The 13,286-nt window shown below is 44.6% G+C and overlaps 1 protein-coding gene across 2 annotated transcripts in view; it reads left to right on the top strand.

Moving 5' to 3' along the window:
- The window catches only part of plin1 (perilipin 1), a 111,440-nt gene that overhangs the window by 87,512 nt on the left and 10,642 nt on the right, over positions 1-13,286 (top strand). For both annotated transcript variants that reach the window (XM_061221899.1, XM_061221898.1), the window contains exons 7-8: positions 4,820-4,960; positions 7,385-7,576. In XM_061221899.1, the coding sequence (XP_061077883.1) occupies positions 4,820-4,960; positions 7,385-7,576 (333 nt within the window). The remainder of the gene's footprint in view (positions 1-4,819; positions 4,961-7,384; positions 7,577-13,286) is intronic.

The raw sequence follows: 13,286 nt of genomic DNA, 5'->3' as shown, positions 1-13,286 counted from the left end.
TGAGAAAACGGACATAAACCACACCCACTTCTGGAAATGGTAATTATTTTGTTGGAGGAACAGGTTCAAGTAAAGATGCACATTATTTTCTCTACACACGCCTAACGGAGGTGGTGGCACTTCTCGGTGGTAGTGGAGTGCAATGTTCTCTTAGACCTGCGATCCGTCAGAGAGAAGGTTCTTCTTTTTCTCAGAATTGAGCAGGTGTTCCTTTCTTCTCCATTTGCTTGCGACACCATGTGCCGTGAAGGGTTTTAACATGTACTCGCAGTAGAGTGCGCAAGGAGCGCTGGCTATTATCCGTTTGTACTAGCTGTCCGGTATTCCTGGCACATACGCGGCCGTCTTGTGACCCAGAGGACGCGTTAGGATATGAGAGACTGGCAGGCAGAGGCGCAGGTGCATGAAGACAATCTGTTCTGGAGCATCCCCTTCCTATCGCTGCCAGTAAATCCGAACAGATTGCTACAGCCCGTGGCGTGAATAACCGATTATGTCAACAACGCTAATCTGGGACAAATGTTTGTTCGTATTTAGTCTCTAATTACGGCGAACAAATCAGCGGCGCGAAGTGGCGTCGTCGTGAACATCATTAGCACGCGGGTGATGCCGAGAAATCAGAAAATTCTGTGCGATGATTAACTCTTCCCGACGCCTCATCTGCATGTCCAATTACCCAGTGCCTTCTGCTGGGCCACCCTGTGGGGTCTGCTTTTGTCTGTGTCCCTTCCATACTTGCTTAAATCTAAACATCCTGAGATTTCCCATGATGCCCTTCCGTCACGTCATTGGTAACATGGTGAAAGCTACAGTGCTGTCCGTAAGTATTTGGACAGTGGTACAATTTCTGTTCTTTTGGCTCTGCGCTCCAGCACCTTGGATTTTAAATGGATCCACTGTCCAAATATTTACGGACTGCACTCTGTAATGGCAGCATTTTCCACTTTAAACCACGTAGGCTATATTACGAGGTTATGTCCTAGCCACCGCCATTGTGAGCTCCACACTACTTATGCAAATCTCTAAAATCTAAAAGGAAATGAATCCCTGAACTCTCTCAGCTGGAGGTCACTATTGAAGTCAAGATTCAGTGTTTTGCCAGAGGAAAATAAGTGCACGATCACTAACATGAAAGATGAGCTCTCATCATCATGAAATGATCCTAAATACAAAAAAAATGGCATCTTTTGCCATCAGGAACAGTGTTGACTGATGAGTTGATTTCATACTTCATGCTTTTAACAGAGTGCTAATGTGGCCATAAAATATGCTTGGCTAACACTTGCTATTTCTGTCCACAATGGACTCACCATTATTACTCAACCTTCATAGTAACCAAAAGAGGAAAACATGTTATGCCGGCTAGCCAGCTGACTACCGGCATGACGTAGCTTTTGTGTGCTAGTTCAAACATGAACGTTCAGCTTGAATGTTCATCATGTTTAGCATGGCAAATATTGAATGTAAATAATAAGCGTTCATGCTGAAAGGTAGGATCTTGATGTCAGGTTGTTCTCTTGCCTGTGGCCTCAGGTCATAGGTTCTCATGTTGGGACCGTTTCGCTAAATGAATACAGGACAAAACAGAGAATGCTAACTGCACTCTGCAAACAAATAAATAAAATTTAAATTTAAATAAAAATATATCAGTTTGTTTGATAAATAAATACAACCCACCAATATGGTTTTACTGTAAGCTCACTTGTGTTGGCACTGTCTCAGTGTGCAAATGCAGTACAGCGGTGTAGTTCTATAGCAACTCTGCATTTTATGGAGAGAAACAGCCTCTTCTGTGTGTTTAACAGGGCACAGGAGAGCGGTGTATCCCTGCTGACCAGCTAAATGAGAGGCCCTAGTGCTGCTCACAGGAAGGCACCAGTCAAAATTCCTCTCTGCTTTTTTCACCCACCCTTTTTTCCTTTTTCCATTTTCCCAGAATCTTAAGCCTGGTTTCAGTTTGGAACTACCTATTGGACCTGTCAGAATCCATTTAGATGACACTTGTTGTGGAATCACTGTGTTCTCTTGGGCACTTGTGATGTTTGAAATGAGAATCCATGACTATATAAGGCTGACGTGTTCTCCATGTATTTCCACGTATGTATGTTGATGCAACCTGTGAAGTGTGAATGGGTTTGTGCTGAAATTATATAATAAGCGTGTGTCCAGTTGCTTAGGCACAATTGCGCTACGTAATTGTCAGTATGTGGACCCAGACTTGCATACTTCATGTTTGCTTTATGCATTCCTGAGAGGTCCCCATGGCTGCATCCTGGCTCAAATCCCCACCCGCCCAAAGTACTCTCTCCTTGTCAACGCCACTTTGCAGTCATTGCAGTCTCAGAGCTGTCCGGCTCGATAGAAGTGAATGCAAACACAATCATGTTGTGGGAGATTTGAGCCTACATTGAACACATTTATTCACTAAGCATTTCTTGTAAATATTGTCAAATGTTTTAGTCAAAATTATTGGCCTGACTCTATAAAAGAAATAAACAGAAAAGCACCAATCTGAAAAATTACAGTCAAAAAGAATTATGGGAAGGTCAGTTAAAGTCAGGGGGTAACTGTGGAGACCATACGGTCAGGGAGAGGTCCGTGTAGACACAGGCACACGGCGAAGGGCTTGCACAGAGAGGCTCTTGAAGTAGAATGTTCCGGAAGACATATTAGCATAGGACATGAGCAGCAGTACAATGCACACAAATTGCCTTTTTGTCAACTTGTGCTTGTTTGTGTTTTTTTAAAAGGCTCCCAAAACCATTCAGGCCCAAGAATTGGGCCTTTAAATAAGCATTTCATTTCCGATTCAAATTGCACTCGTCCGGTGATTATAGTTTCTGAAGACGCTAAAAAAACCTCAGAACATGCAAGTGATTCTGAGTGATTCATTGTGGTCATGAGCTGATCACATGCTGTCCTGTATTGTAATCTTTTTTTCCCTTCACTGGCATTTTGCCACGTGCCCATGAAGACGAAGAATGGCGTGTTGTGATGATGGGTCCTATTCGGAGTTATTTTGAGGTGTGTCTGTGCTACGAATAGCTTTGGCATTGTTCAAAAGGGGAGCACAAGCCCACACTCATCTACATCCGCATGTATCTAGCTACAGTATCTGTCTGTCTGTGTTTGTGCATCTGTGTGGTCGCATATGCGTCCTTTCATGGTTGTGTGTGGTTTTGCATGTTGTGTGCCTGTGTGCGCATGCATGCGTCCGTGCGTGTGTTCGTGTGTGAGTGTTTGAATGTGTGATAGCTAGATTCTTATGACCTTGTCCAACTGTATGGAGCTGGTCCTCTTTCACTCTTTCCACAGAACTGCAGGGAGAAAGGGCTGTTATGTGGGCCTGGTAATTAGGTTACATGGAGACACTCACTGAAAGCAGAAGAGGCTGCCATTTACCTGAAAGTGTGCTAAGAGGCCAAAAGCGAGGAAGACTATGGTCTATGGTCCGTGGAAAAGGACCTCTGATCTGGTTTATATAAGGCTGCTATTATGTACCCCTGTCGTACATCTGCTTCTGATTTATTCCCAGCATGCCATTTTGTTAATTTGGCTCACCCTTTACAATTGGAGGCAGACTTCTGTTGAACATATTCATATTGCATTTATTTTATTTATTACCCCGCTTTATTTATTTCTTATTTTGTACAGTTGATTATTCATTATTTATAAATTATTAACTAATTAATGTAATGCATTTATTTGGCACAGATGCATAATTTAGCAGAGGCTTGTGGGTCTGCGGTTGCCATTTCTCTGCCGGGTTTGTGATAGCATTTTTGGTGCTCTTCCCGAAAGACTGTGAAATGATTGTGAAGTACATTCATTATATAGTGTTTAATTGAAGCGCCCACAGTTTGTCATGGAGTCCAGCACACCAGCAATTCCCCCGGCCAATCGGACGCCCTCGGTTTGCCTGTGCAGGCTGTGTGGACTGACTGCGGGGTGCCACTGCTGGACTGCAGACTGAAACGCAGACGCTGTCAGAGGACCTGTGGCATACAAGGCACACTTGACCGACTACTGTAGGCATTGATGGGACTCACCTGCAAAATGGCTTTTTCTTTTTATATTTGGATGAAATGAGGGGATATACATATACACTCACTGAGCGCTTTCTTAGGTATTAATTAGACTTATTTTTTAGACTTATTGGTCTTCTGATGTTTTAGCTTATCCACTTAAGAGATGCTCTTCTGGATACCACTGTTGTAATGTATGGTCATTTGTGTTACGGTTACCATCCAGTCAGTTTCAACCAGTCTGGCCATTATCCTCTGACCTCTTTCATTAACAATGTATTTTTGCCTGCAGAACTGCTGCACACTGGATTCAAACCCAGTCTGGCACCAACAATCATTCCACAGTCAAAGTCACTTAGATCACATTTCTTCCCCATTCTGACATTTGGTCTGAACAACTGCTGAACGTCTGCATGCTTTTATGCATTTAGTTGCTGCTGCATGATTGGCTGATTAAATATTTGCATTAACAAGCTGATGTACAGGACAACCTAATAAATAGCGTGTAAGTTGTTTGTTTAAAAGCCCACAGATTCCATGGGCTCGGAGATTTATATGTCATCCGACAATTATGCAAAAGCATACATCATATCATGTAGGAATGAGTTTTTATGAAAATAGATATCGGTTTGATCCTAAAATATGCACATTTTGACCGATTTCCTTTTTTTTAATCAGTATGGAACACAACCCAAAAGCTGATATGATATGAAACGCTCAGAAACACTAAAAATATGTGTGTGGGCCTTTAATGATGAATGAATGAATGAATGCTTTTCTGACTCTCTCCACAGACGGGCGTCGCCACCAGGAACCTGGAGATGGCGGGGGGCGTGGTGCTGGGGCTGCGGAGCACCGTGGGGGGGCTTCTGGTGGGCAGGGACCAGCAGACCAACAAGGAGGCGAGGAAGAAGAAGGAGGGGGAGCTGCTGAAGGTGCAGAGTTCTGCTACATCTAAGGATTTTATGGCTTTTCAACTGCTCTGAGATCAGGTGTTCTTGCGGGTGAACCTTGTGCTCTCCACTGACCCAGAATCAGCTGTTACTGACCCAGGGTTGGTGTCTCCACCTCCCACTGGCATGGGATCAGCGACATACCTAAGACTAGTTGGTAGTGTTTCCATGGCACATTTACCAACACTGTGCTGGCCTATTCTAAGTTGGATAATACATTTGTCCAAGTCTCATTAGATGTGCTTGTCCTGTTTAAAAACACCTTTGACAATTATTACTTTTCAAAGCTTGCTTTTCAAAGCTACCTCATTTTAAGGGCCCTAATTGAGCTCTCCACCATGTGCCATCAATTGCCAGTGATTACATTCAGTCACATCCTGCTCCTGAAGCAGATAAACTCATTCTCATTCTCCCTTATTTTTCTCCTCTTTTTTTTCTTTTCCTTGCTCCTAACCTGGAAATCGATTTTGAGGTCCACCATTTTTAAGGACTTTCCAACCCATTACGTGCTCCTTCTAGGAGCTAGAAGTTGAAGTTAGGAACTTTCCGTTGGGCAAGGACACATGAGCGCATCCTTTTTCCAGAAAAGCGTGACGTTTAAATGTTCCACCTGTGGGTCCATTTCTTACCATCTGTCAAGACGTGGCTTTGAACGGATTTTTGAAGGAGCGAGAACATTCCATTCGCCTGATTCACATGTTCTCCATTTCACATCATTCACATCCTTTTCTCGCCTCTTTTTCTAGCCTCTCCCAACGGGGGGAGCTTGGAACAGGAAAAGGCGCAAGAAAAAGAAAAACAAGGTGAAAAATTAGCAGTTTGAAAGAGCCCTAAGAATGGAAACACCCTCCAAATATCTCGCAGTGCCACTGAGCACACACAGGAACACATTTATATGGCATATGGAAATCATGCAAGTTTAGATATGCACTTCTCATGGAAATCATGCAGAGAAAATGGCTGTGATGCCGTCGGCCGATCCCATAGCCGGCTCGGAAGCATAAGGCCCTTTCAGGACCTGGACCACGGGAACAAAGTTTATTAAATGTCCGTCTCAGAGAAGAAGCCATTCCCATGAGTTTTGCTCTCTCACCTGCCTAAGCGTCTCGGGAGCATGAAGCCTTCCTACTGTGAACCCACGCCAGCCTGTTATTAGATGTCTGCCTGCAGGCTAAGTGTCATTAGCCATGTTTTATTTGCAGAAGGCTCGGTGTAGAGTTCGGCTGGGTTATGAAGGGTGCGGGAGGGAGGGGGGGGGGGGATCTGTTCCCGGCTTAATAAAATAGCTCAAGCTATGTTTTGAGCTGGTTACTGGTAATTTCAAGCTGGATTTTAGAGCAGGGTTATGAGATTTTCTTTAGCTCATGCCTGCTGCAGGGTGGTAATCGGCTACAGACATACCTGAGGTTATGGCGACTTACTTGCCTGGCACAGATAGACTTCTATAGTCAGCAGCCGGGTGTTTTGCTAGAAGTTTCTTTGGATTTATTCATTAACCCCAAAATGCATTCAGTGCATGCCAAAATGGGCTTAGCCACAGGGGGCAGGGGTTATCTTTTTAATTCAGCTAGGTGCTCTGGAGGTGTCCGTAACGTGACCTAGGGGTTGATGTTAGCGGGGTTTGTTTTTCTATGAGAGAAAATGTAATTAAACATGCAGGCGTTTTCCCGCTGTTGAATGCTAATGGAGGTGTTTGCATGTACAATCAATGACACGGTAAGTGCTGAGTTACATACCTCTCCTAGATCCACCCACTCCACACCTCCCTTGCCTGGAAGGAAGCCAAATCCTTGTAGATGGGGTCAGACGTGCTGCCACGTTAAATGTGGGCTTGGAAATTGCCACTGTGCAAAGAGTGTCACTGCACTGAGACTGTCTGAGAGTGTGTCTCTAGAAACGTCTAGAGAAGAGAAGCTGCACTAATTGCATTAACCCCTTATGGGCGGATGCAACCTGCACGCCTGAACAGACAGATGTGACCTGCATGTTACATCTCCCTAAACAGACGAATTTGACCTGCACATTACATCTCCCTTAACAGACGGATGTGACCTGCACATTACATCCCCCTTAACAGACGGATGTGACCTGCACGGTACATCTCCCTTAACAGACGGATGCGACGCCAATGTTGAATTTGATCATATGTCCGTTTTTCAAGACATATGACCGGTGAAATGCATTGAGGTACTTTTGTCTGGGTGCTTTCATAATTCACACCCATGGTACAGGGTTCCATAAAGAACTACAAGCGTTAAAAGTCAAAGAACCCTTTTTTTCCCAGAGAGCATGGAGGATGAGACTGTGGGAGTATAAAACTGTGGAGGATGTTGACGCCCTGTGAGTAGGATTTGAGTACTGCGACTGAGTGTAACGGAGTCCTGTGTGTCCTGCCCTTCTCTCCAGAGTGGGCGGTTGCAGGGTCTGCTCGGTGGCCTGGGACGGCAGCTGCAGAGTGCCTATGTGTCGGTGGTGTCCGCTGTGAAGAACGCCCCCACCACCACCCTTGGCCTGGCCCGGGGGGGCACCGGTGCCCTCTTAGAGACCCTGAGCAGTGCCAGGCAACACGTGCTGGAGACCACCACTCGTTACGGCCTGGTGAGTCACCCCTCCTTCCCCTCTCCCTCGCTCCTCCCGTTTCACCGCGGCTTGTCCTCCGCTCTGATCCGATTTGTTCGCTCTCTCACATCGATCCGTCTGGCTCCCCCCCCGCGCCCACGTGCAGCAGCCCGCCCCGAGGACCCCTCCCCCTCCTCCCCGTCTGCCGAACGAGCACATGCCCTCTCCCCACACATTAGGCACATGTGTTGCCGTGGATTAGCTGCGTGCGAGGGTCAGTGTCTCCAGGCAACTGCGTGCCATGCAGCAGTTAAACGCCCAGCGCTGGCCGTTTAACCCCACCGGTGGGGGATTGGAGTCCCAGACCCGTCGTCACACCGAGTGCCTTTCCTCCCATTGCTACAGTTAAGATCCGGCGCACGTAATGCACGGGAGAGCATTCAGCGCCTTTTCGCGTGCCGCGGCTAACGTCATCGCAGCGGGAAGCGGTCCGCCGGATCTCTCACGACTGAATGGGAGGATGGGGGGGATGGGGGGGATGGGGGGGGGGGGGGGGGGAGTACAGGCTGAAGGTGCATTCCTGCGTTCTCATTCGGGATGTGCATACTTTCGGATGTGCCATTACTGCGTGCCCGGGAATGCGTCTCCCTTGGACGGTGTGGCGGGGGCCCCGTTTTTCCAGTAGACCCTGCTCGCGTAGCACTGTTTGTGCAGACGCCGGTTTATTGCCAGGGTTGCGTGTCCCTGGCACTTTGTGAGTTTCCCGTGCCGTCTCGCCGGTGACGGGCCAGTTTAAACCGCTCTGAGACGCTTTCCCCGCCGCCTTTGCGGAAATACCGGGGAATAAGCGGGATTCGTGGCCGTACTGGCACACTTCACTTTAAGAAGCCTGTTCCTCCACCTTTTTCTTTCGTTTGTGGATACGTTGCAGTAAGACGTTACAGGGCCAAAATGATTTACTCACACGTGAATAAGCCAGATATTTCCTTATATTTTGTGGTGGGTGAAATGGAATCAACTGACTGGGAGATATGTAAAAATAGCATTTGTGTTTGTCATTACATTACATTGATGGCATTTGGCAGACGCTCTTATCCAGAGCGACGTACAACAAAGTGCATACCCATAACCAGGGATAAGTGCGCTGAAAGACCCAAGAGGGAAGTACAATTTCAAATGCTACCTGTACAACAAAGATAAGAACCAGGGCCTATTTGAATTATTGTTTTTCTTTTTTCTTTTTTTAACAAACAAATAAACAAACAAACAACAAAGCAAAAGTGACCAAACTTAACTAGCCAAACACTGCTTACCCAGCCAACTTAAAATACCGATACACAAAAAAGTAAATTACAGAAAGTGGTCTATTCTCCTTCAGTGATTCCTCAAACCTTTAATTAATGTGTGCATACAGTTTTAATTATTGTTATTATTATTATTTAGGGGCAGCACAGATGGTGCAGTGGGTAGCACTGCCACCTCACAACAAGGAGGTCCTGGGTTTGAATCCCGGTCGGCAGGGGCCTCTCTGTGTGGAGTTTGCATGTTCTCCCTGTGTTTGCGTGGGTTTCCTCCGGGTACTCCGGTCCTCCGGCTCCAGCCCCCCCGCAACCCTATTCAGGTTAAGATAATGGATGGATTATTGTTTAGCAGCCGGTGTGAAAATAATGCAATAATAGAGCAAATCAGGAAGCGGGCAAATACTTTTTCATGGCACTGCATGTACAGTAATAGTACGAGTTGTGCAGTTCTTAAACGCTATCACGTATTTATTACTGCAGGGAGAATAAAAGAAACTCTTCCACAGTGTTGGCAAGCCTTCACTGTGCCAAGGCCTTCAGAACATTCCGGATTTTGTACGGCAGTTTCCTCATGGCTTCCTCAGGCACGTCTGATCCAGCGAATAGCGGCAGCATGGCATTAGCAGTGGGGCTGCAGCTGAGTAACCTCTTCCAGCGGAGGTTCTGGCTCATTTGGTGCTCTAGGCAAGATCACTGGGCAACCTACACAGGCATGTTTCCTAGCAATCTCAGCATATTACTGCTTTCCACAGATAATGTCATTAAAAGCATTTGCAATATCTGCATTCTCTGCTCATGACATGTTCTGAGGCTATTGTCATTAAAAAAGCAAAAAACTTGAGCAAACCTGAAGCTGATGTGTTTTTGTCGAATTGATGGCGTATAATAGACCTTGCTATGTAATTATTGTTTCTGTCAGCGTTTGGTTGTGAAAGCCGGGAAGTAAATTTGGCGAGCCGAGAAATTTGCCTTTAATGTTTCTGTAGTTTGGGAGAGAAGGGGCAGCAGAGGGGAGAGCAGAGGGGCGCCCATTCTGGACAGGTAAGATGTCCCAACGTGAGCTTTACGTAGATTCGAGCCGTATGGAATTGCCTGTGTGTCTGTGCATGCGTACCTCAGCACATGTCACCTATGCCAGAAACCTCTAGTGACCTCTCCCTTCACTGTGAAGGACTATGAGGCAAGGATTAAAGTCCAGTCCCTGTGTGGAGTTTCTGGATTAAAATGCACCGAATTTAGGTCCAAAGTGTCTTGGGACCTGTATGCCACAGTTGAGGTCTATTCAGTATTCAGAGGGAAGTTCTGCTCGATTAAACCAACATCCTGTGTGCTATAGACCACTCAGCACACGGTAGATCAGTAAACCCGCCACAATGGACGCCCGACAAAGAGCCTTTTGTATTTGATTGAAAAAATCCTCTCTGTTCAGAAGAGGAACAGCAAAGACTGCTTCTGATCACCTAGACAGAATGTTCCTTATGACTTGGACGCTGACTTTAAATTGACCAGGTTCTTCAGTATCATGTCATTTGGCAGGAATACCTCAATTGTATTTCTGTAGCCAGTCTAGCTGAGCACACGGAATTGGCTGTGGTTAAGCACCGATGAAATTGAGAGGCCCATGACAGTAGAACCAACAACACATTTCTTCATGAATTTTCAACCGTTTCGTTCTAATCATATAAAAGTGTCAATATCTCAAAAACGATTTACTGCAACACACATGGTTGTAGACTTAAATGAAGGAAGAGGCTTGTACCATTCAGAAATTTGAGACCAAACATGTCATAGCATAAGTTTCTGAGATACCCAAACCAGTCACTTGGATCACATTTTTTCCCCACTCTGAAAAACAACTGAACCTCTTGACCATGTCTGCATGCTTTTATGCATTTAGTTGCTGCCACATGATTGGCTGATTAAATATTGCCATTAAGAAGCTGGTTTACTGGTCTACCTAATTAGGTGCTCACTGAGTGTACATTGTAAACAGAAGATGCACAAAAATAAGGAAAATGTCAAAACTCCTTATGTTTTTATAGTTTAGCACTGAATATCTCAATAACTAAGTCAAGGATCAACCCAGAAGTACTTATTTCATTTATTCACAAATGTATGCAAAAACTTGACGTGAACATGTGTACAAAATTTGGTAAAGATATTGACAAGCATTCAAATTCCACATGAGTTTTCCCAAAACTGCACCCAGATGTCCTGAAGTGTCCCTAAGTCTCTCCAAATACAAAACATTTGCATATATTTTTCTCCAGAGAAATAAATGAATGATCATAAAAGCTTATTATTCTATTAAAACAGTGTGTTCATTCATGAAAATTATGAATTGTATATTTTTGTTGTTGTATTGTTATATTGTATTGAATGTTATTGCCCTGTTTTGAAAATAAGAGGCTACTACCGTTCTCGCTAGCAGAGAGTCTTTTTAACAATCAGCTTTTTGCGGTTTAATTACTACGAGGGATCCAAGGGAGCAGCATTTATAGGGTTAAGTATGAACGCTTTTTCTTGAATAGCATGCAGAATGTCTTACTAAGGACCAGGCAATTCATTTGTGTCCACTGTAGGGGACATCCGTCTCTGGTCTTATTCTCAAAAAACATTTATGCTGCTATGCTGAAACCTGCATAGCAGGGCCATTCAGTATGAATTCAATTAATAATATTGTTGAAAATATTTTCCCTGTAAAATGCTTTTGTCATCCAAGACCAAAATATTCAGCCAAAAATAATTTCATTGGACCGCAGTGGCTCTTCAGCATTTTCAAATCTTCTTTTCAGTCCTGGCCAAACATTATTTTCTCCTCGTGCATTTCAGCAGTCAGTCTGATCAGGTTGAATATTTCACATGGACACAGTGCTAGCAGCAGAGGCTAGGACATCAGCCGGCGTTATGCGGGTAGCAGGAGGTGACTGATCCCAGAACAGTGAAGGCACGTGCAGTGGCATGCTACCCAGGCACATGTTTAACACAGGTGATGTGTTAATACCAGATGCCTTTACTGCGCTTTATTGTGCCTGCTTTTGAAATGGAAGCTCTGTACAAGGGCTCTGTGTGATGTGTAGCTTTCTAGAGTTATTGTGATGCCTTGAAGTGCTCCCTGCAGGAAGCTGTGATGGCCAACAGATAGTAGTAAACATATTACGCCCTGTTCCTTTGTTTGTTTGTTTCTTTCATTCTTTGCGACTATATTTCACACCTTATATTCCCGGTAAAGTGTAATAAAATAACATTATGAATTACTGGAATGAATTACTTGTTTTAATATTTTACCAAAGTCACAGGAAAGCAGACCCAAAACAATTTGATTGTGTTAAGTGAATATCGACAGCGAAGCCTTAAGTAGAAAGGGAGAGCCTGGAGTAGAGAGAGGAAGAGTGAGGCGGGATGAAAGAATAGGTCCCTTCTCTCCTCTCTCCTCTCTCCTCTCTCCTCTCTCCTGCCAGCTTGACGGAAAGGCTCTGCAGGGGGTTCTTCATGCTCCTCAGAAGGGCTGCAGCCATGATGGAGGAGACATTAATGGAGTTTTTCAGGAGTAAACGCATTTCTTTGACTTAAATAAAAACGTCCACTCAGTCCAATTTTACAGTCTTCACATTCCAGCCCCCCTGCTGACCGGGCTAAATCGGTTAGAGGAGGGTTTGAAAGGCAATTTCAAAAGGGGCGTGTTTTGTCTTAAGAGGGCTTTTGCAATCATGTGGCGGTGGGAGAAACTGTATGCGTTCCTGGAGACTGTAATGACCGAAGCAGATTTTACGTCTGTTCACTGCACCTAAGAATTGTCTTTTAACCCTGCAGTTGCATCGTTGCTAAATGTAATAACCTAACATAACATAAGGTAATGGTGAGAACAGGCCATTCAGCCCAGCAATGCTCGCCTTTTCCTACCCCTAAGTGTACCTACTGCTTCGTTTGCCTAAAAACTAAATAGTATCTAACACCGTATCGAGCCTGGTCTTGAAAACCCCCAATGTTTCTGCCTCCACTACATGTACTGGAAGATATTCCACACATTGACCACTCGCTGTGCAAAGAAATACTTCCTAATATCTGTACAAAATTTCTCCTTTGCCAATTTCCATTTGTGCACTCTTGTTCTGCTAACCGAACTCACCCTGAAGCCTATAATTCACTTTGTTAATCTGTTTAATTCATTTAAAAGCCTCAATCAAATAGTAATATTAGTAGTGTATGATTTTGAAGGTTGGGGCTTAGTTGGATTTTTACTTCCTAATATCTGTACAAAATTTCTCCTTTGCCAATTTCCATTTGTGCACTCTTGTTCTGCTAACCGAACTCACCCTGAAGCCTATAATTCACTTTGAGGCTTTTAAATGAATTAAACAGATTAACAATCAAATAGTAATATTAGTAGTGTATGATTTTGAAGGTTGGGGCATAGTTGGATTTTTGAAGTCCCCACAGCTCTGTTT

The sequence above is a fragment of the Conger conger genome, chromosome 15 (assembly GCF_963514075.1).
Source record: "Conger conger chromosome 15, fConCon1.1, whole genome shotgun sequence".
Lineage (NCBI taxonomy): Eukaryota > Metazoa > Chordata > Actinopteri > Anguilliformes > Congridae > Conger > Conger conger.
This window is presented reverse-complemented; position numbering and strand designations above follow the sequence as displayed.